This window comes from Octodon degus, unplaced genomic scaffold (assembly GCF_000260255.1).
Source record: "Octodon degus isolate 3935 unplaced genomic scaffold, OctDeg1.0 scaffold00053, whole genome shotgun sequence".
Classification (NCBI taxonomy): Eukaryota; Metazoa; Chordata; class Mammalia; order Rodentia; family Octodontidae; genus Octodon; species Octodon degus.
Genome location: NW_004524629.1, coordinates 6,532,773 through 6,557,723, shown reverse-complemented (window position 1 = coordinate 6,557,723; position 24,951 = coordinate 6,532,773). Strand labels below are relative to the sequence as shown.

The 24,951-nt window shown below is 37.0% G+C and overlaps 1 protein-coding gene across 6 annotated transcripts in view; it reads right to left on the bottom strand.

Annotated features, from left to right (window-relative positions):
• LOC101574513 (GRAM domain-containing protein 1C) overlaps positions 1-24,951 on the bottom strand; it is a 56,381-nt gene that overhangs the window by 6,629 nt on the left and 24,801 nt on the right. For 3 of the 6 annotated variants that reach the window (XM_023717649.1, XM_023717646.1, XM_023717647.1), the window contains exons 2-11: positions 24,434-24,552; positions 20,776-20,935; positions 17,178-17,337; positions 11,555-11,692; positions 8,356-8,474; positions 6,746-6,888; positions 5,946-6,049; positions 4,215-4,391; positions 2,651-2,708; positions 213-323 (exon numbers count right to left, since the gene is read on the bottom strand). In XM_023717649.1, the coding sequence (XP_023573417.1) occupies positions 213-323; positions 2,651-2,708; positions 4,215-4,391; positions 5,946-6,049; positions 6,746-6,888; positions 8,356-8,474; positions 11,555-11,692; positions 17,178-17,337; positions 20,776-20,935; positions 24,434-24,477 (1,214 nt within the window). In that variant the 5' untranslated portion in view covers positions 24,478-24,552. The remainder of the gene's footprint in view (positions 1-212; positions 324-2,650; positions 2,709-4,214; positions 4,392-5,945; positions 6,050-6,745; positions 6,889-8,355; positions 8,475-11,554; positions 11,693-17,177; positions 17,338-20,775; positions 20,936-24,433; positions 24,553-24,951) is intronic. The other 3 variants (XM_023717650.1, XM_004633308.2, XM_023717648.1) reach the window with 1 other exon arrangement.

The following is a 24,951-nucleotide window of genomic DNA, read 5'->3' as shown; positions in this document are numbered from 1 at the left end:
TAGCTCAGGGCTGGGGTGGTAGCTCAGCAGCTTAAGTGCCTGCCTGGCAAGTGCAAGGTCCCGAGTTTGAAAAAAGAAAACAAGAAAACCTCTATCATGCATTCTTCCAAGTCAGTCTGGAATGGTTTTGGTAAAAACCCAGACCATGTTTCTGTTCCAAGAAAGAAACTACTGAAATAATATGGTGAAATATGTGGAGGTGGGAGACTTACTTCAGAGATTTCTCTTCTTGAAGGTGGAGACGGTAAAAGGACTGAGCAGCATATTCAATCTTGGACAGCTTCAGAAACAGTGTCACATTCAACAAAACTAGCAACATCAAACTAGGCCGAGCAAATTACACATGGTTAATCTATAGTTACCCAGGTCTCGTGCACTGCTAATGCAGAATATACATGCAAAGCTTGAAAAATGTATATGATCCAGAGCACTGTCCTATTATTTAAATAAATTATCCTTGTTTTATTATACAAAATAAGTAAGGCATTAATGGATGCTAAACAAAGTAACAAGTAACAATAAAAATCCTTAATATCCCCAACTCGCAGGTTGAGTTTGTCTTGGACATTCTCTGCTGGCACTTCCAGCCAGTGTTGATGTGGACCACCAGCTCAAAATCTACCAGGTAAGCTTTCAGGATATTTTTGGGTACTTTGGCTTCAGCAATTATGTGCTCATAATGCTGCATTTCAAAAAGGAAATGAAGATCAATATAAAGTTGATCTTCGGTAGATTGTGACGCAACTTATTCCCAGTAGAAGGAAAGAAAAAAAATATATATATGTATATACAGTGAAAGTTTATTCTCATTCATAATGGGCAAAGAAATCCCAAATATGCATTAATGATATCAAATACAAAATGCTACATGCTAAGTGCACTTAGTGTACTGGTTTTCACAGCAAATTTTCAAGTGAATGGATTCATACGTTACTATACACATAATATATATAAATAAATACTGAGGCTAAGGCTTTGGCTCAGTGGTAGACTTCCTGCTTAACATACACAGGGCCCTAGGTTCAATCCTTAATACAGAAAAAAGAAAAACAACAATAAAACACATTAAATGAATTTAATGTATTGGTTTTCACTGCAGACATTCAAGTAAATGGATGCACACCTTATTAGACATATATGGAAATATATAGGTGGCATCATTATCTCTCTACTTATCATTTTCTGTTAAAATATTAACTTACTTTAAAAATATATATAATAGAGCTTTGGATGTAGGTCAGTGGTAGACCACTTTCCCAAGCAAGGGCCATAGATATAGATATAGATAGATAGTATACACCAAGGTCAATATGAGGTATTTATATAATTAAAGAAAAGAACATTTAAGGAGAAAAACCTAAGACTAGCAGGAAAATCTAAGAATTTACTGTGGCCTTAAAATAGTATGTAAATCAGTACTTTCAATATTTGAGTATAAATTTTCTGCAGAGTAATGCAAAATGACATTAATAATATTACAAATTTGCTGTTAAAAAAAAACCCAGAACAGAATATAGAACTTCTATAAAACTCAAAGGAGGGAACAACCTGCTCGGGGACCCTCCTGTCCCTCTCTCGGACAGTAGCTTGCTTTCCTTCAATAAAAATATTCTGCTCATTAAAAAAAAAAAACCCTCAAAGGAATAACAAATATTTTCTATGTTCTAAAATTTATAATGAGATAAACTAAGGTAAGAGTTTCATTCCAGCCTGGGCATAGTGGTACAAGGCTGTAATCCCCACTCTTGGGAGGCTGAGGCAGAAGGATCCCCCTAAATTAAAGGCTAGCCTGGGCTACAAAGTGAGTTCAAGTCCAGCCTGAACTGCAGAGTAATACCCTTCCCCCCCAACAAAAAAAGAGTCCCATTCCAATTACTACTCAGAATGTATCACTGTGTCAACCAATTCAATTGATCTAAGAGACTAAGATTACTCTCATTGTTAAGATTAATACAGGGCCAGGGAGATAGCTCAGTGAAATAAGCACTGGCCTGGCAAGCGCAAGGGCCTGAGTTCAATCCCTGGTTCCACCAAAAAAAGCAAAAGATTAATACAGAGCCATTAGGATATTAGTACTCTAAATATGATTGACCAAATAGATTTCTACAGTGTCCCCTGAAATTCAGACTAATTGCCCCATTATTTTTCACCATGTGTTACTTGTAGTGTCTGCATCAGAATAACCTGAAGTATGTTTTAAAATATTGATTCCTAATCCCTAGACTTAAGGTCTGTTGACTCAAAGCATTTTCTTCAATCTCTGTGAGTCAGGGCTAAGAAATCTGAATTTTAGCAAGCTCCCCAAGTGATTGTTATGCACAGTAAAATATAAGAATCACTGAGGGTAAAACAGAATTGTGGGGGATTTTATCAGCATGTATATATAAATATTTGCTTTAAATTTATGAAATTTCCTGTTAAAACTATGATAGTAGACATAAGCCAGATTGGTTACAAAATAAATTTCTTAACTGTGTACTTTATATTACTTCAAAGTGAATAATACTGAAAATCATAAATTAAAAAATATTCTATTGGGAGGTCAACATTCATCAACTAGTGGTAATTTCTATCCAGTAATATTCATTTGGGAACCACTTACACATAAATGAACACACAAGCAAAATAAGGATTCATGATAAATACTTACAAAATACTCATCACCACAATGAGAGCAATGTTAACACTTTCTATTTCCTTTTTCTTTCCTGTAGATCACAAACAAAAGGCTGTATCAGAGGACTGCGACTAAAACTGGTAAAAATTTAATACTCATTAGAAAAGAAAATTTTTTAAAATTATTTGTAAAGACAAAGTACTTTTGCGAAAATTCCCTGCACCTCTTTTTTTTGTTTCTGGTATTTTAATTGGAAACATGTCTACAATGAGAAAACCTACAGCAATCAAGTTCTGATTATAATTTACCCTAAAATTAAATAAGCAATTCAATACAGCATATGTGGTATACAGCTAAGTACTATCTCTGCATATAATAACTGAGCTTTGTGTATGTAGTGTTTCACTCCTTGAAAAAAATCCTTATCTGTTCACTGTTGCCTAAACTTCAATAGTGAATAAATACATTCACACAAAAATATAAGCCTAAAAAGAATGTGATAATGTTAAGAAGGTGTGAAGGTACAACAGCTTTATAGCTGTGAAAGAGAGAACAACAGTTAGTAGGGGCAAAATGTCTTCACAATTTGGAGAGTAGGGATAATAAAAGTCAAATTTCATCTTTATAGTTTCCTGAGGCTGGACCTGAAAGTACCCAAAAGCAGTGCACTCAAAGGTAGACATCAACCGTCTGTGGACGCTGGGCAGAAATACAGCAGCCCGGAAGTGGGAGACTGGTGGCTGTGGTGGGTCTGAGGCCCCCTAAGGAGTACAAAAAATTCCAGCCAACTGTGCCTGAAGAGATCTGGTGAGTTGTCAGATCTGAGTTTTTATATAAAAATCTCCAATTTTAAAATGCTATGTGGAGGGCCAGGGAGATGGGTCAGCAGAATAAGTGCCTGCCTGGCAAGTACAAGGTCCTGAGTTCAATCGCTGATACTGAAAAAAAGAAAAGAAAAGAATAAAATAATAAAAATAATAATAAAAATAAAATTATAAAGCAATAAAATTATTGTTTTTAAAAATAATAAAAAATAAATAAATAAGAAATGCTACTTGGGGGTTGGGGAGATAGCTCGGCAGTCTAAGCACTGCCTGGCAAGCGCAAGGACCCAGATTTGATCCCCAGTACTACATGCTGTGCCTGGGCACACCATGGCGGCCACTGAAACCAGATATGGTGGTGGATGCCTGTAATCCCAGCGCTGGGGAAGCTGAGACAGGAGGATCACTACATGAGACCCTGTACCAAATAAATTAGCAAAAGATTAAAAAAAAATTTCAAATGCTATGTGGCACCTGGGAGATTGCTCAGTGGCACAAGCACTGCCTAGCAAGCACAAGCTCCTGAGTTTGATTCCCCATAAAATAAACAAATAAACATATAAATAAATAAATAAATAAATAGCTGTGTGAATCAAATAAATTACTACTATTGGTCATATGCTTGCCATTTTGCAACTGTTCCTTTGTGCTTATATGCAAATTTTCAGTAACTGAATATGATAAAGGTTATCAAAAGGAAGGGGAGAAATTCAGTGCTCCTAACTGACTTGTAAATAAGCTGAGCTAGTTCATCTGTTTACAATGACAGCTACCTGGAATATCCCCTCTGGTCTCTAAGCTCATATCTCCAGAAGAATGAGGGGAAGTAAGTTTCGGAACTGTTTCTGCTGTTCGGTTGATGGTTCGCCTTCTCCTTCTCAGGCCACTAAGTTTTCCAGCATCTTCAATGGACTGATTTAATACAGATTCTTCCATTAACAACTCTGATTCTAAGAAATGGGTTTTTTTTAAAGAAAAAAATCTTTAAATATAGCGAAATTTCTATTATAAGGTTTATTTTTAAGCCTTGATAACTTAAAAAAAAATTATTTCTAAGGTTCTTAGGGCCTAGATTCAAACTTTACTTTTAATAAAAAGCTTTACAGGTACAATAATGCCATGATGAAATTTCACTGTTTAATGAAGACTGTATGTTAAAAAGAGGGACAACAGTGCAAGTATGTTATGCGCTATGTTAAATATTAATGTAATAGTTTCATTACGGAATGAGCAGGGTACCCACTTACACTGGATCATTAAAAGGATTTCCACAACAGGTTATGTTCCTTGTCAACTCAAAGGAAAGAATAGAACACAACAGTTCTACTTTTCAATGAGGATTTACAAGAAAGAAAGCACTTGTAAAGGAAATTTGCAAACCGCCAGAAAATGCTTTTTTTTTTTGTCATTTGTGTGTGTGTGTGTGTGTGTGTGTGTGTGTGTGTCCAATGTGTTTAACACTGAAACAGCTAAAGAGAGAAAGGCTAGGAAAATAAATAAGCAATAAAGTAAAAAATAAAATCTTTTTTTTTTTTTTGAGGGGGGTCCTGAATTCACTATGTAATAAACCAGGCTTGTCTTGAACTAATGGTAATCCTACTGCAGCCTCCCAATTGCTGGAATTATAGGTGTGCACCACCATACCTGGCTTAAACAATAAAATCTTAAGATAGCCTGGGCACTGACTCCAGCTTTTCCTCAACTAAAATTATGGGGATATATATATATATAATATATATATATATATATATATATATATATATATATATATATTTAAATGTATTTAGTACAAGGTCTACAGGGTCTCACTACACAGATCAGCCTTGTAGTGATCCTCCTGTTTTCAGCCTCCCAAGCACTGGGATTATAGGCATATGTCACCACTCCCAGTCTAAGTCACTGTCTCAGCGTGTCCCAGAGGTGGGGCAGGCACAGGATGCCAGGAATCAAATCCCGGTCCCACCTCCACTAAATCCACATATATATGTGATACCACTGTTTAGTGGGTTTGTATAGGCCCAGGAAAGCTGCACCCTAAAGGGGGTTTGTGCCCAAGTATTATTGGGGTCTTTGAGATCTGAGTGTATGTGAGCTGGTCCTCACTGCAGTCAGCTTTCTTGGGTCCTTCCAGAGGCAAAGAACATAATAGCTCTTAAGTGTGTGGCCATAGATGTCACTTAACCATGTGACATTTTTTTAATTTCACTTATGAAATGGAAAAAAAGAATTATACCTACTTGTAAGGACTGTTATGAGTACAAAACGAGTTCATATTTGTAAAGCATATAAAATCTTGTGTGCCTGGTGTATATATAAGCACCATATAAGAGTTGCTTAGACAAACAAAAATGGAAAGTTTTGAAATCCCACAGGTGGTAGAACAAGTTGGCAAGTCAGAAACAACCATTTCAGGGACAGTCATTCTGACACTACCTACCAGCTCCTACTATGTCATTGGTAAGTGCTACCTTTACAAAAACAGAGTTATCAAAAAGTATACAAACCAAGCTGTCTGAAATAGTGCTCCAGTGAACTCCAAGAATTCTTCTCAATTAAAGATTTGATCAGGCCCCATGGTTGTTTTTTGTACTTTAAATCTGTGGAAACTCTAATAGGATAAGAAAAAAAGATAACATATTTAAGGACAGACCTTGTAATTAAATAGAAGGTGATTATACATAGAAAGCCAAAAGGATGCAAAGTCATTAGAGCTATAAAAAAAAACTTGTCTACTGGTGATTTCTTTAAAAACTACTATGAGCTGCTAATAATTTCAACAAGTTGTCTTCCTAAGTACATGCCATTTTGTTACTTTACTTCCTGTAACCCTGAATCTGCCTTAGTAAGCAAAGCTCCAAATATATGCTAAATTTTCTAAATATCTTATATGAAAAATCTCTAGAAGTCACATATTAGGTGAAAGTAACTACAATAACTAGGATGGGCCTGTTGCTCCTGATGCACCAACAGGCCTCCCTCCCTACTGCAGCAGCTACTGTTCACCATGTGCTCCCCCAGAACTCCCAGCCCTCCTGCCTTGTGAACAGGGCCGTGTGCCAGGTCCAACGAACTATGAGCACATTACTACAGCTTTCTATTAGCAACTGAAATGCTCTTGTTCTGGACTGTGTAGCACAGGATGATTAAAACCTTCATCAGATAGTCCTGGGTGAACAGCCACAACCCTCTTGTTCCTGGACATGTAACTTAGGCAAAAATAAATCTTTGTTATGTAGCTCAGAATTTTTTAACATTTCCAAAGCATATTGAGCCTAGTCTAACACACCCGTTAGCAGGATCTCACCTTAGCCTGCATTTCTGTTTTGAAGACCGAATGATACAGTATCTGTTCAGGGTATAGAAGTAATCATGGTAAGGGACATCATGGGTCAGTACTTCTGAATCTACTAAATAAAATTGTGCTTCCCGACTTTCTTTATACAGTGTCTGCCAAAATAAAGATTTAAAAAAGCTTGCATGTACATTTTTAACATTTTATGTTTCTTGGCAATGTGGCAATACTAGAATTCTTTCTCAAAGATTACAAGACAACAGAAGTCTATATACAAGCTACAAAAGCCCCCGTGCTGGCTGTGTTGCTATGAACTGTGAAAAGACCTGCAGAAAGAGAGGAGCTGCCACTCTGCCATTTCACTAGACAATCGATACTCTCTTCTAGGCTTAAGAAAGAGGAAGGAAACGTGTTTTATAACTTCCTATTTAAGGGGTAATTCAAAAATCAATTGAATAATAATGAGGGCCTCCACCAAAATTCATAAAAGTTTATTAAAAGCATCCTCCCCTCTACACAGAAACACACACACACACACACACACACACACATAAAGGAATAGGGGCAAATGAATAAAACATCACTTAAACAGGACCTAAAATGACTGTCAGCTAAATAGACCTTTCTCATTTTGATACAGGGAATCGAACACAGGACCTCATGCTTGTCGGGCAGATGCTGTGCCACTGAACTATATCCCCAGTTCCAAACTTTTCTCATATTAACCACATATTTTCTACCTATCTGTCTCCGAAGGGAGGAGGGCGATTCAATGGCTATCAAAAATTCCAATCTACCAAAAACCAAACTTCTTTTGTATTTTTAGCAATCCTTAAACTTTTTTAAAAAATTAAATCACATCTTAAACACTTATGCACAAAACTGCAAGAGCAAGCCAAGCTGGGATATTAATATTAGCTGCAAAGCAGATGCACACTGCACTTTAACACAACTCCACGTGAAGTGAGAACACACAGTTACTAAAGAAGAGGATTCAATAGCTAATGTTTAGTTTTGTGAAGTCAGTCTCGTCCCATAGTAACATTCTAGCTATTTGGCCCCAACTCTTTACATGATTCTGTAAATTAGATTTTAGAAATATACTTTTAAGATATTTTATTATGAAAAAGCATAAACATGCACAAGAATAGAAATTAAGCATAATGAACCCTCATGGACTCATCAACCGACTCCAAACTAACCACTGCCTGGTCTTGTTCCTTCTGTTGTCCTTCCCAAACTCCTTCCCCCACCACCATCCTCTGCTTGGCTAGAGTTTTAAAAGAAATTCCAGGCATCAGTATAATTTCACCCACAAACAGGAACATTTCTTTTTGAAGTCTTCAGTATATCACTTTAAAAAGTAAGCAGTTGTTAAAACAAGCAATACTATATTACACATAACTAGGTAACAAGTCCTCAAATCTCATAAATAACTTTACTGGATTAGGATTGGGTTGATAATGGTTTTATATGCCTCTATTAATCTGTAACAGTTTCTCTTCTCCCTTTTTTTCCCTTGTCACTTCTTTATTTAAATTATCTTGTAAACTGACTATGACAGGCATGCTCTCTCTGGCCATATGCATGATTCTTTTGGAATACTATGAGAATAGACTAACCTGCTTTTCAGTAGCAGCAGTACATTTTCCAGTAAGGGGATTATTAAGGACTATTGTATAGGTCATGGTTCTCAGTTGATCACCTCCAGATTCTATAGTCCAAGGAGTAGATACCACATCTAGTAACAGCAAACATAAAAGAAGTTAGCTCTAGAAATGTGAAGGATATGACTTCAAATGGAATCAGAGGTGTAGATTTAAAATTAAATTTTTATTGTTGACCAGTCCTAACCCCTTAAAACTATATGCTTAACATTAAAGAGAGATGAAATGGGAGAAACTCTTCTTAAATATAACATGTACACATCTCTGAAACACTTATTTCTAAGTTCTTGCCTGTTAACGAATTTTTTCTTTTGTAGAAGATAAAAGCTACTTCATCTGTAGGCTCCTCTTTAAAGTTCCTAGGACTTATGGAGAGGGACAAAATAACACGTCAGTATGCCATCATGGAGGACAAAACTTTGAAAGGCATTTGTCACTAGCCTTCACTATCCACCTATGGAGAACTCTTCTCAGTGTTATGAGAAATCATGGGTGTTAGTGTCTTGTCTGCCAAAATCTCTCATCAAGATGAGATGACAACATACAAATGCCTATATTTCATATAACTTTCTATATTAACAAGACTATAGGATAATCTCCCTATGTTTTTGGCAGAACTTAGCCAAATGCTCTTTTATTTACTTAGGAATAACAGAATGAGTACCCATTTTGAGTAGAAAAATAGCTTTCGAACAGCACCAAACAGTGAAGATCATTTCATGCAAGTCAAAAATTAGTTAAGTACAGATAAAAGCATTATGTACTCCACTCAAAGGCCTAAGCAGATTACCTAATGCCACTACACAAATGGATATAGGCAATTATTCAGCGTGTTTGGAAGCTGTTCACCAAATTCTTAAGTATAGGAGCCTTTATCTCCCCCATTAACCACAATCAAAAGGATGAAGCAAGGCTATAGGATACAGACAATTTTATTTACCTTCTCTTATACAGCTAGGTCTAGGGACTTAATGAGGGATCCTGAAACTACCTTTTCAGTATCTGGAAAAACTGTACAACTAAATCAAAGTAAAAACATCATAAGGCATGAAATTTATCAACCAGAATTTACTGTAAAAGTGATTTATTTAGGTGTACATGAAATAAAAACATACAATTAATTCTAAAATACTATTTTGTTATTATTTTGAGACAAGGTCTTACTACATAGTTCAGGCTGATATTTAAGTCACTATGTAGCCCAGGCTGGCCTCAAATTCCCAGCAATCTGCCTGCCTCAGTTTCCTACCTGCTAGGGCTACAGACGTGTACCACCATCCTTGGCTATCTGAAATCATCTTCAAGATTATTGAGTCATATGTCAGCTTATACCATGAAAATGATACAAGTAAGCCACTGTTCAACAGAAATGGAATTGAAAGATACCACTGAACTCTGCTGTCAGAACTTTATACTATGCAATAAAGCAACAATCAATAAGGATCAAACAAAAATAGCGATTCTGCCATGTTTATTACACTTGCATTTTTACTAATGTTACCAGCAAGGCCAAATGAGTATCATTTGCCACAAGATTACCAAATTAACATAATATTGGAACAGTCAATCCTAAAATACCTAAGTGAAGTTCATCCTAATATTGAAATTCTTAATATAATCACAAGAATCCATATCTGTCAATTAGAAATCTCTTGCTATTCTACTATAAATAGTAAAAAAAAAAAAAGATTTTTTGCATCTACAACCCATATTCATGACATCATCTGTAAGTATATAATTATGTAAAAATTTCATATAAAGGAATAACATCTACTTATTGATAAAATTACATAATTTAATGTAAACTATAGATACAAATCTAGATTATGTGCTATATTTAAGTTGATGAGAGGAGAACTTTTCCATTGATATGTCAAATAGCTTACTTTATATGAATCTCTGTTGCTGCTATCTTCTAATTATATAGCAAGGTAAACCACATGCCCCCAAAATTAATAAAGTATCTGGGAACACTTAGGATAAATTTATTTCAAAACTAACTATAAGCTTATTTGTAGTATTTATCACAATAGAATATCTAAGGCATGATAAATGAAATCCTTATGTGTCTAAGCATTTTCCAAAATAAACCTGTTGAACTTGTTCATTAAAGTGTACCATAGATACTGTAACAGCAAGTATACAGCTCCATGTTAGCAAAGGAAACACATACATGCCTCACCACTAAAATGAAGAAGTGGAACTTCTATCAGTATCGCCAAAGCTCCCTCCCATTCTTTACCTACTGGATTCACAATAATACTGTGCTAACTATGCTAAGTGTAAATACTATGCTAATTCTATATAAAGAAAATATATACCACATACTCTCATGTCTGACTTTTTTTCTCAGCATATGTCTGTGGGATCTGTTCGTATTGTTTTAAGTGCCAGCAGTTTGTTCTTGGTTGTGTTGGTACATAGTATTCCTTTATGGAAACTTAAACAATTTGTTTATTCTATTACTGATTGATACTTGGAATGTTGTAGCTTGCAGGCATTTTTAAAAAAATAATGTAGTAGATATCAGTCACAGTGTACATGTACTTTTTTTTTTTTTTTTTTTTTTTTTTTTTTTGCTTTGGTCAAACATGAGTCAGGCTGTCTTGAATCTACAGTGTATTCCAGGCTATTCTACAGCTCACAGTAATTTTCCTGTCTCAGCCTATCAGGTACTGGAATTATAGTTATGGACCACCACTCTTGGCTACATGGGCCCATAATCTGATGTGAAAACCTAGGTCTGCTGAGTCAGAAAACTCATGCTTGTGGTAGACACAGTTACACCACTTGGCAAGGTGCCTGCCTATTCCATACCCCACCAGCATCCAGTTTTTCCACAACAGAACCCTTCTGAATTGGGTTAAACTGAGTGAACACATATATTAATGATAAGTGAAGCTTGAGTTTCCAAACAGTCTGAGCTTCATTATAAGTAGCACTTTGCCTAGTTGAACAATTACACAGTTCACACGTGAATTTAACCAAACATTTAAATATTAATCTACATATAACCAAAAATAAAATCAAAGTATGTCTCCTTTTTTCCCCTGACAACATAAATCAATTCAGATAGGCCTAATGACCTCAGGCTAATATAATCCCCCCCCCCACAAACACATATTTATCATTGGGTAAGAACACAAGGACCAACCTATTATATTTCTAGAATTGGCAAATCTCTTCATAAAGCGTGAACTAGTAAAGAGCAATTCAAACATTTTCTCAGCACTGATATGAAAAACACGGTTGATATAAAGTCTTCCTTGAAGATCCTTCTCAGGAATATTTTCTAGAAAAACAAACAGACCAAAAGAAAAGAAATTAAGGAAAGTAATTTCAAAGTCTTGAGAGGTTTTGTGTTTTGTTATGAATGAGTACAAAATGTTTTTAATTAGAACAATCAGCACACTTCAGGATCCTCTTACAACTCCAAATCAGAGTTACATACATATGCATCAGACACTTACACACAGCATATATTACTATGTGCAGTCACATACATATGGTCAATAATTCAATTGTTGAAAGCAAAAGCTATAGAAATGTTTAACTGGAATTATTTCAAATTCCTATATCATACCACTCAAAATAATTTTCTTAAGTTAATAAAGGCAATACTGTGGCGGGTAGGACAGTATACAGCGTGGCCATTACCAGTCCTATCCATGAATGCTAGGCCTCCTGTAAATGTTAAGACACCCATGCCTATAATCTCTCCTACACTCACTAACTCATGAGCCTGAATAATTTTTCAACTTGATATTAAATCCCCTAAAACAAGGATCACTATCATCACCTAGGCCCAACAAATACACATTAAAAGAATGGAAAGATGGCTGAAAGGTATTTTTCAAGGCTGCTAATGTCCAATGGAATAGTACATGTTTTTCTGGGAACTTGATAATTACAATGATGTCAAAAACTACTGATGGGAGGGCCAGCCACATAGCTCAGTGGATTAAAGCACCTGCTTAGGCAGATGCAGGGACCAGGGTTTGATCCCTGGCATGCTATGCCAACCCCAACCCAGGGCGTGCTGAGACCTTGATTGAGACTGGGCGCAGTGGCATCCGCCTGTAATCCCAGCTTAGGAGGCTGAAAACAGGAGGATCATAATAAGCCCCATCTGTGTAGTGAGCCCTGTAGGCCCTGTACTAAATACATTAAAAAAAATAAAATGAAATGAAAAAAACCTACTGGCAGGAAGTGATACAGTATCTGCTCACTTTCTCTTCTATTCCCTGAAAACATTGGATAAAGAGCCCATAATTGTATTATACTTACTATGTCAGCTATTGTGCTAGGCACCTTACAAACACTGACCCATCCTCCCTGCATTCCTCTGAGAAAAGTGGTATTACCATCATCCTTCCCGTTTTACAGATGAGGAGACTGAGGCACAGAGAGGACTGCCAAGCTACCATGGCCAGTGAGGGATGTGTCTGGAGTATGGAGTCTACTCCACCTCCTGAGGACACAAATGTAACCTCTATTTTACGCTTCCAGAAAGAATTGAAGAGATTTTTTTTAACAAGGAAGCTAAGAATAGGAGTTAGGCAGGATAAAGGCAATAGTGAAAAGCAATCTAACACAAAATTTTAATTATTTAAAGGCTAGGATTACTATTTCAAGGATCATGCTATATTAATACTAAATGGAAAACTACAACAAAAGCACCCTAAATCTCTGGAATCAGGCTTTACAAATTACCTGTCTAAATCATCTGTCAATATTAATCCACAGGAAGTAGTCTGGTTAAATAAAAGGACAATGGCCTATGAATCAGAATACTCTCCTATCTGTGGCTGAACCCCCACCTACCCCTATATCTCCATTAAATGACTTGTCTCTCTGTTTTGCCACCAGTACAAAGAACTTAGGGATACCAAGTATATACCGATTTACCTCCTCCCGGCAACAATACTGTAGGAAGGAAAAAACTACTTACTGCAATTTTAAGTAATAGCTCCTTTCGTATAGAAATGAATCACTGAGATTAGGCAATTTGCTAAGGTTTTGTGAGGTAACTTCCCATTAGGCTTGGGAAATAGCTTTTGCTGACACAGAAGTATTATATTCATTATAAAAATAACTCAAATGTACACAAAGAAAGCAAAACAACTATAGCTGACTCTATTGATCCTGCTCATTGCTTCACAGAACCCAGCCTGATTTGTCATTGCATTTCTGGTGGCCAATTCACTTGTTTATTATTTCTCTCCTGTACTTCCATGTGAGTAGGGAATATGTTGATTTAAAACACTGATGTGTATCAGTATGTGACACGTAAAAAGTGTTAAGTAACTATTTTTAATTAATAAATTACTAATGAAAATGCTAAGAATAATACACTTTTATTTGTAGGACTTTAAATATGCAACCTTTCAAAAAACTTTATTTTGGAATAATTTGGGATTTACAGTTGATTAAATTAGGATTTGTTCTTCCTGCCCACCTCCCAGTTGTTTTCCTATACAAGGATACAGTCCAAGATACAGCACGACTTTGCATTTCCTTGTTAGGTCTCCTGAGTCTATTCAAGTCTTTGACAATTTCTCACTCTTCTTTTTTTTTATGTTTTTTTTCACCTTGGTATTTTTTAAATGAGTAAAGGAACATTGTTCAACCCAGCAGCAGGTTACTATAAAGAAAATATACTACTTGAAACATATCAACTTGCAAGTGGCCAGTAGAAAATTGTATAAAGTGAGACAGATAAATGTAGGAGAAACACATGGACATGGTTGTAACTCAAAACATATGCTGCCAGTTCTTTGAGGGTATGTAAAAATGTACCAGGTATCGATGCCAAAAAAAAAAAAAAAAAACCACACACACACACAAAAAAAAAATCAGTGATTGAAGCTTACTGTAGTGACTAAGGACACAAAATCTATTTTATCTTCCATTTTCCAAAAACTGGTGATCTGAATCTTTTTTATTCAGGGTATTATTTACAACTGAAAAACCAAGTTCAACTGAGTGTGTTGTTCAAAATTCTGATATAACTATGCCAGGGTTACCTGGTTTAACTTCTCAGCTGCTTCTCTGACATGCGAGCCTATTTCATCACTTTTTCTCTAGCTTGCACCAGAGGTCTACTTATCTTCACCTACATTATTTAGTAATTAGTAAGAATTCTCTAATATTCTAATTCCTGTTATCCTTTGCTTGGCCTTGCCTCTAATTCACTGAATTCTATCAGCTAAGCTCCTGGATTCTCACGTTGCTACAGACAGGTATCCCTCCCCCAGCCTGCTCTTTTCTCTACACTTAGCTACCATTCCTGGCATGGGGGCCTTTGCTGTTAGACCAGGACCTGTCACCATGACGTAACCCAGAAGCCTCACGCCCTCAGCAAGCTTATCTATTTCCACTCATGGTTCTAACTCTGATCTCCAGATGTTTCACAGTAATATACTCTCAGTCTTGGTGGGTTCTAAGCTGCGATCATTACAGCAGATGCCAGTCCAGACAATTCTTGTCTGACTGCCCCTGCCTGGGCTTCATTTAGACTCCACATCAAAGAGATTGTCCACATCAAAGGAGTCCATTGCTCCTTCCCCAAACTATAGCGTATGGGTGCTAGAAAAGTGAAGAGATCTGGGCTGGAGAGATGGCTCAGTGGTCTAAAGCACCTACTTAGAACAAGCTTAGCAAAAAGCATCAGGGACCGCGGTTCAATCCCCCAGCACCACATGCCAGCCAGCCCGCCCCCTGGTGGGCTGAGCTGGCCTCTCTCTCTCTCTCTCTCTCTCTCTCTCCCTCTCAAATAAATAAATAAATAAATAAATAAATAAATAAATAAAAAAAAAGTGAAGAGATCCTATAATTTTTGCTTTTGTACCTTTTTTGCTAATAATTTATTCATTTTAATGAGAAAAAAGGTAAAATAGCAATGAAATAGTTTCAAAACAAGTTAGTAGGATGGTTACAAAAATTAATACATTGCATATTGTTGTCTTCGTAGTAGTCATTCAGAGGAAAAGATGCAGACATGATATCTTGTCTAAACAATATTAGTACAAACTTTTATCCTTAATACACTTTTGTGCTTTCTACAAAAGTAGATCAAAATACTCTCATTTTAAACAAAGATGTTTGATTTAAATGATCTGTCACCAATAGCTCCCTCTAACCATTCTCCACCCATTTCCAAATTTCCTGCCATGGTTTACTTCTCTTGACTTTTCTCATTTTCTCCCCAGATCATTTACTCACTAATTGTTTCCATAAATTTATAACTATAATAAAATGATTCACTATTATGAGTATTTAAAGTATCTGACAAGCCTGAGATTTTAAAGAAAGCAGCAGGAGTACTTGTTTTGTTATCTAATTGGTACTTCATAAGGAAAGCCATTACCCCATAAACTTTAAGGAAAACCTCCATAAACAGAAGACTGACAGTCACATGTAAGTTCCTATCGCTAGAAAGCTAGACAGTCTCTAAGGGGCAGAAGCACAGAGTGAAATATGATCAGGCTCATGCAGTACACAAATGAAATGTCCATTTCATGCACGCAGCTTTTATGATATGTAGTGCCCCTTCTGCAACTTGCCATTAATGCTATTTTTATAGGAACTTGATAATGAAACTACATTTTCAGGACCATCTTTGAAAAAGAATAGTTAAGAAAAAGAATTAAATGCTTGCTTTGGTGCCACTTACTCACTTGGCCACTGGGTGCCAGAGTCGATCTTCCTAAAGTCCTAAGTTCAGGCAGATGGGATAGCGCATTTGTGTCCTGTTGCACACTACAGCGTGAATGTTAGCCTCAGAAATGCAGATGCCACCCTTGATCTTTCCCAGTTACTACACTGACTTTGTTATCAGTGATCTCACAAAATTTTTTTAAAAGATTTTCTTTAAATAGCTTTTTAATAAGTATGCAAGCTCCAGGTTATTGGTACTAGGTTAGAAAAAGTAGAGAGAACATGATTCACTGTACAACTTTCTGAAACAACTACTTTCCACTTTTATTCTCCTCAACCTTTGCTCATCTCTTTCATTCCTGTCTCACTGCACTCCTTCCCCTCTCCTCTGTGAGCTAGCACAAGCCAAGAGGAGCCCTTACCAAAAACCACCTTCGTGGGACCTTGATCTGGGTCTTCTTGCTTCCACAGTCACAAGAAAATAGATTTCTGTTATTTAAGCTTCAAAGTGACCAACAGAACCAGTAAGTATAGACAGGGTGCTCTGGGCACCCCTTCTGTCCTCTCCTCTGGGAGGGAGCTAGGTGCCCAAGGACGCTGATGGTCAACTAACTGCACAGTTTTAAACTGAACTTCTTGCCTGGCAAGCACAAGGCCCTGAGTTCAATCCGCGGTAACATAAAAAATAAAATAAAAAATACACCAAACTTCTTTAATTCTTATTTTCCCTACCAGTAAAATAACAAGAGCCCAAATAAATTAATAGATCACTCTACCTATGGAACGGGAACACCTTAATCTGCGGGGTATGTACGAATGGGCCTGAAGATTTTACTGACAGACTTGCTCTTATAGGACACTGCTCCACTTCCACTGCCCCAAAGCTTGAAATTTATAAGCTATATGTGATAGATATTTTCATATAGCCCACTAAAGAAGATGGGTTAGATTCAGCACTTTCTCCTCTTACACATTTCACTCCTCCTCTGGTTCTTTATAGGGTAAGATTATATATAACACATCTAAATTATCAGTTTGCATATACAATAGCTAATGCAAAGACAAAAATATTAAAGCATATCTGAAATTTTATTAAAATTTATGTAAAAATTCTTTACCTTCATCAACTGAATCTGAAGTGCTGCTTTTGTCCAGAGAAAGATACTCATTTTTATTCAAGTCCAATGATCTTGTTGGCCCTCTATTCAGCCTCTTTTCTGAAGTTAATAAAGGACTCTTGATCTGTTTTTCATTTTGGGATTCCTCCTTACCTAGTCCCTAAAAGGTAAATAATGTAATTTAAATATTTTTAAAGCATCATCAATATAGCAAGAAATGTAATATTAAACATGCCTTCAAATGCTGCTCTTTGGAAATATTCACAAAATTTCATTTATTAGGGTTAAATCACATATGCAATGTTGTTGAATATGGGCCATGATGTGTTAGTACCAGACTACATGCCACCCAAAAGTAGTGTATTAAGGAATGATGAACAACACATTTACGAAGAACCTTATACAAAAAGAACTCACAGAATTTTCACGTTGCATGAGCCACGGAAGCAGAAGGGAAAGGATACAAAGGAAAAAACAATGGAGCAGTTAGTTCTTTGGGATGGGCAAGGGACAGGAGCCAGATCTAGTCAGTTTCCCCAGACAATGCCTGCCCCAGTCACATCAAGGAAGAGAACTCACCCATCTCTCAAAGCCAGAAACTAAAGCAGCAAGGGAAATATAACAAAGATAAAGGTCACAAAGTATACAGTAGAAAAGATTAAAAGAGAAATTAATTTGATAGCAAACTTATAAGAGCACAAAGGGACTAAGACTAGGAGATGAGGCATTAAAATATATTCAATATATGATGATATCTATACTTTCTGGGATGGTTTAATAAAGACACATCAATTCTACAATAAGTTAAATGCTAGGCATTAGAGCACGAATGGTACCACTATGATAGTATTAAGGGGTAACAATATAATCAGGCTTAGCAGGATAACGTAATACATATGAACTACATGGCAAAGTACTTTCTTTTTTATTTTATTTATTTATTTATTTATTTTTTGCAAAGTATTTTCTTATACTCTATGCATGTATACAATGTTTCATTTGTGAAATGGATGCAAGAACACTTTGGTATAATCCTTACACTCTCTGCCCCAGGAGATCCCTAAGCAGCAAGGAACATAGAAGCAGCTCCAGGGAGGATACAGGTTCCCACTGGCCACTGAGAAAGTAGAACAACAACTGGGACCCAGGACACAGCTGATTAAAGCTTCAGCCTATGCTAATCAGAGGACATATTCTCAAGCAGAGAGTACTGCACCAATGGAGAGCTGACACAGTGGAGACGTGCACATTCTAAAGCATGTGCTTCCTTAGTAGATGACCCAGGCTTCTTTAATAGATGCTAACTAGAGTCCAATCCTCTGTAGCTCCACACTTATGTTTCTTGTCCTGTTGCCAATTAAATTATATCTCTTAGTATAAAAAAAATACAGATAGATGAGTATAAGAAAAATAGTCACTATTTTAGTAGTTGGTATTTGGATGACTTTTATTTCCTTAAATGTTCTTTTATCTTTCAGAAAATTTTATAGACAGTATTCATTGTGTAATTTTAAAATTCATTATCTTCAAAAATATTATTTCTGATTTATTTCTAACTTTGTTGAAAGTGAAATTAAAATAAAGTAACACACAACCATACTGTTCTTTTTTTTATGAGCAGAATATATTTATTGAGAGAAATAAAGCTCCTGTCCAAGAGAGGGACAGGAGGTGGGTGCTAGCAGATTGTTCCCCCTGTTCTTGAATGAATAAAATTAAAAGAACCAAAATTCTATGTAACATGTATTCCATAAACTGAAAATATCTAAACTAAACATCAATAAATGTATGACTGGTCTTAAAACAGTGTTATTCTTTCACATTCTGTTCCTTTTTGAGAGGGAATATGATTTTTTCTTTTTATTTATTTATTTATTTATTTATTGACAAAACTAGAGACAAGCCAGGCATGGTGGCACAGGCCTATAATCCCAGCCCTCAGGAGGCTTAGACAGGAAGATTGCCGTGAGTTCAGTCAGGGACAGTCTAAACCACAGTGAAACCCTATCTCAAAAAAACAAAAACTAAACAAACTAAAAGCAAAAACCAACATGTTAATTACTCCAAGAAGAGGTACAGAAGAAATTGCCAGATTATGTAAAGGACTCAAGCAGAGGGTGACAGTACTGAGAACCCAGTCTTCAAAGTCCAATGTTTGTAAAAGGACAAGGAGCCTGCAAGAAATCCCCTATCGTGTTACCTTCCCCCAAGTGAAGAGGCTTCATCTTCTCAGTGAGAAAATGCAGAGATTAACACACAGAATTATATTTCTTGCACCAATGGTAAGTCCCTCGATGTCCCTCGATGCCTAGTTTTTTCAAGAAGCCCACAGCACAAAACCAGACTGAGGTAGAGGCATGAGGGCTGATGGCTGACCAAGACAGGTTTATACTGTGTGGGCCTTTCACATAAATGTGTTCACTTTCTCGGTGTTCTCAACATTTACTTAGAGGACATACTGGGAGCTCCCCAGACCGGGGAGAAAAGGACCACTGCTTGCTTTCAGTGAATAAATACATTCATTTAATCCTTGTTTTGAAAATCCTTGAAGTTTATTATCCCCATTTTATTGTTAGAAAAACAAAGGTGAGTTTAAGAAATTAAATTAACTTATTTAAGGTCATATAGTAAAAGTAACATAGTGGAATTTTAAACCAAAGCCGTGCTTCAAAGCAATAAATTCAGCTTTGGCCCCAACTTGGATTCCTGCCAGGAGAACAAAAGCTGTACAACAGAAGTAATCTTAGTGCTCTGAGTGTGGTCTTTTATATTATTCTTCACTAAGAAAATGACTCCCTAGGAAAATTTGACTGATGCTAAGTCTGGAGTGAAAACTACACTAAGTGTGTGGAACAGGCTGTGGTGCCAAAAAGAAAAGGAGTAGTCAAATATTATTGGTCATTTGTAAAATGTAAAAGAGCGTTCTGGAGAAAGGAGCTCTCGTTGGCAGAGACCAAACTGAGAATAATAATAATAATAATAATAATTCAAAGTGATTGAAACTCACTGACATTTAAAAACAACACACTTTAAAATAAGGGACCAGGGTGACAGCTCAGTGGAATAAGCACTTGCCTGGCAAGCGCAGGGGCCTAAGTTCAATCCCCAGTTCCTAAAAAAAATAAATAAAAATAAAAAACAACACACAATGGTACTTGAAAACACAATAATTGAAAAAAGGAAGAACCTGGCCGACTATAAAGCCCAGTAGGCAAAACAGCACCTGCCTCCTGATGAAACAGCTTATGTAGCAGGGCCTAGAAAGCAAGCTGGCTGCTCAAAGACCCAGCTCCTCGTTCACCACCGCCACACACTACTCAGCCTAGGGAAAACCTTACCCATTACACATTACTATATTTTTTTTAATTTTTAAATAATATTTATCCTCCTTATAGATATTGCTCAGGGGACAGCCTGATGGCTCTGCACTTTATCCAGCCCGGAACAAAAACAATGTATTTCCCCATATGTAACCTCTCATACATGGAGACTTAAATCTTATCTTTGAAAATATAATAGCAGCCTGATATCCTAAGTGTTTAAATATTTTGTACACTGTATTTTTACATTATGATTAACATATGGCAATATCAGATACATTTTTTAAAGGGCAGTGTATACTAACCCCTTTTGATGAATTTCCACCCAACGATTCTGCGTCTGAAACTTGACTGACTGATTCATGAGTAGAACTGACAACCTTGAGTCCCTTTTCATCTCCTTCCCCAGAGTCGTCCACACTGCTTCTTGCTGGACTTCTGTAAGAAGCATCGTATTATCAGAGAACTATAAGCTCCCCCTCTACAAATAAGTGATGAGTCCCTCACAGAGGTCCTCTTTTGTTACAAATCATTTTGACAACAAATAGTTTACTGTAATGTACAGATAAACCTCTAATAACAAAGGTCTCTTCTTAAATCATATGCAAGTCAAGTTCACTCCTGAAAATAAATCAGATACACTCATGAAATTCTATAAATTTTAGGAACTAAAGAAGTAAAAGTGGCCACAACAGTAGCTAATAAAATGGATATTGCTTGTTTAAATTTTGGTTGTGGACAACCATGCAGCTTGGAAAGATTCAAGGAGATTGAGTTGGATACTAATCAGGATGAGAAGACAGCTTTTTTGCTTTGTTTATTCACTTGTTTTTGCAGTGATGAGGATTAAACACAGGGCCTCATAAGAATAAGGCAGGTGTTCTGCCACACAGCCCCCGTCACATCCCGGTAAGGCAGTCCTACGCCTCCTTCGTTTTGACTCAAGGGCCAGCTGAGATGGCGAATCCCTCCTGATGTTGTCCGTGCAAAGAGCCCATCAATCAGTCAGGCCCCTCTAGATCCTTTCAAACTGAAGAAGGTGTAAGCAATAGCTTCCAAATGATGATAGGGCCAAGATTACAACAAGTGTCCTAGGATCTGCTTTTCCTTCTCAGGTACAGAAAGAAAGACAAGCTTCTAAATATGAAAGGAGCATACCGGATCTAATTTCCAGTGCTCAACCTTATCAGGCGATTATTGTTTCCAAACAATCATGGTTATATACACTTAAAACTCTTCTAAAGAAGCAGCCTAAAATATTATGCAATATTATCTTGAGGAAGGACTACAAAAGCCAAAGGTATTTCAACTCTATTTTAGTCTGCCCAAAGGACATTTAGGGCTACTGTCGGTCATTGCAATCTAGGCAGAATGATGGGGCTGTGAGAGAATGGACCCTTGGAAGAGCACGCCAGCCGACTACCCATGCTGTCAGATTTTGAAGGATGGAAGTGAGGATGAAAATACAGAGAGAATAAGAGAGGTGGGAGGGGGAAGGAGAAACTGAAAGTGAAAAGAAAAACTAGGGAAGAGCCAATGAAACACAGGTTTGAAACATATATTTCTTTCAGAGACTGCAAAAAGGGGAAAGAAGTAGAACAGGGACTGAAGATCCTGCCACATTATTTTCTTAGAAAGTACATGCTGGGCATGGTGGCACACATCTGTAATCCCATCACTCAGGAAGTGGAGGCATGAGAATCACCATGAGTTCAAAGTCAGCCTAAGCAAATTCAAAGCCAGCCTGAAACACATAGCAAGACCTTATCTCAAAAGAAAAAAAAAAAAAAGTACTCAGTCACCAAAATAAAACTTTGCTAATAACTTCAGAAAACTGTTCCTAAGACTTCATATATGAAGCCCCTGGTTGAAAATAGTTATCTTTTTCTTCTTCAAAGGCTAGAAACTTTTCCAGTTAGCCAGGACCTTGATGAGCTAGTTCAACTGCCTCATTTCATGATGAGTAAACTGAGAAATGGAAAGGGTAAAAGATTTTTCCGAGGTTGTTCACCTATTTGAGGGCCCCAATTAGAATACAGATCTTGTTTACCACAACCCAATGTACAGGTTCTCTACATTAGAACAGTTTCTTTCCTATCCAGTTCCAATACCTGAGAGAAACCAATAAACTTTACAATGGAAATTTTTAACTTTACAGAAAACTTATAAAATATGCATATGCTACCATGCGAAAAAGAGTATAAAATATTAATGCTAAGCTGAAGCGATATCAATAGGATCAGTATAACGAGGAAACGACCTAAATGAGTAAAATTTTTGTACATACTTTGAGACTTTCTAACTATTTCTTCTGTAATGTTTATCTGCTATAGATTTTTAAGTAACAAGACACATCCTATAAAATTCACTCAACTTGAAGTATACCATTCTGTTGTTTGCAGAGTTGTACAGTCATCACTATATCTAATTTTAGAACACTTTCACCACCCCAAAAAGAAATCCAGACCTTTTAGCAGTCATTGCCATTCTTCGTCCCTCCCTCTTGGCTCCTGGCAACTGGAATTCACTTTCTCTGTGGATTTTGGACTCAATTTCATATACAACCAATTATACAATAACGTATATGGTCTTTTGCTACTGGACTCTTTAACTTGGCATGTTTGCTACAAAAATGTAATGAATTATACTATTTATTTTTATTGCAATAGTCTCTATTTCCATTGCACAAAATGCACTTTTACTAGGGCCGGCCAAATAGCTCAGTGGATTAAAGTGCCTACAAGCAGACATAGGGGCCAGGGGTTCGATCCCCAGGCCTGCTTTGCTGGCCCTGCCCCCGGGGCACACTGACATGGCAATTGAGACTGGATGTGGTGGTGCATGCCTGTAATCCCAGCTCTTGGGAGGCTGTAAACAGGAGGATCACTATGCATCCAATCTAGTAGTGAGACCCTGAATACCCTGTAGACCCTCCCCTAAAGTACAAAAAAAAAAAGAAAAGAAAAGAAAAAAATGTACTTTTACTTGTACCAGCTAATAAAAAACCTGTCAAAAATTTTTTTTCTCTACTTTAGTTTATTTATATTATTTACTACTCTTTGGTGGCTATTATCATATAGTATAATTATTTGCATTCCCACAATACTATAAGCTCTTTTCATTAATGTATTTAATACTTACTGAGTGCCGATCATTGTATCTCCCAAAACACCTACCATCTAACATTTTTTTCCAGGGCCCAAGGCTTTTATACTGAGCTACATCCCCAAACTTTTTTTTACACAAGGTCCTGCACCCAAGCTGGGTTCAAAATTGCAATCTCTCTGCCTCAGCCTCCAAGAGCACTGGGATTATAAATTTGTACCACCAAACCTGGCTTTAATTTACTTTACTGTCATCTATAATCCCAGAGATGTACCACATACTTCTCCGGATCTTTAATTAACCAACTTGAAGCAGATCAAGTTAGTTATATATACAGATATATAGAAATAGGTATTTTTTTAAACATATTTGGTACAGGATCTCACTATGCAACTCAGACTTGTAGTGATTCTCCTGCTTTCACCCTCCCCAGATCTGGGATTATAGGTATGCACCAGCACACCTGGTCTCAGTGGCCCATTCAGCACTCCCGAGGGTGGGACCAGCACAGCATGTGGTGCCAGGGATTGAACCCTGGTCCCTGTGCCAGGGATTGAACCCTGGTCCCTAAGCAAGTGCTTATTCCACTGAGCTATCTCGCCGGCCCCCAACCACTATATGTTTAACACTTCCTTATATGTCCAGTATTTGTTTACCTGTTCAGCAAATTATTCCCTGTTCCCATCTTTCACCCCATTCCACAACAGAGAACAGAAGCAAAGTGCACCAAGAGTGTATTAATATAAATTCAGAATTAGCAGAATCTAATAATCTAAAATAATCCCACTCCAATGGTTCATAAGTCTTGAGAGCTCAAGACATTTGCTGTACCTTGGCTGCACATTATCTTCAAAGGACGGTGACAAGTTAGCCATCTCTTCAGCATTTAAACCTAGCTCTGTGCCATAATTCTGCTGCAGCAGGTGCCAGAATTCCTGTCTGGTCAGACTCTAAAATGACAGAAACATCACACTGAATATTTAAAAATATAAACAACAGTATACCTTTCATATATGGGCACACACCTACAATCCCAGGTGCTTCAGAGCCTGAGGTAAGAGGATCACAAGTTTGAAGTCAGCTTGGTAAACTTAGCCAGACACTGTTTCAAAATAAAATTAAAATAAGCATTGAGAATACGGCTCAGCATACCTGGATTCAATGCCCAGTACAGAGAGAGGGAAGAGGAGGGGAGGGGAGAGGAGGGGAGAGGAGAGGAGAGGGCAGGAGAGGGAAACAGACAGAGAAAGAGAGAGAGACAGACAGACAGAGACAGAGATAGAGACAGAGACAGATAGAGACACAGGCAGGCAGAGGCAGACAGAGAGACACACAGACAGAGACAGAGA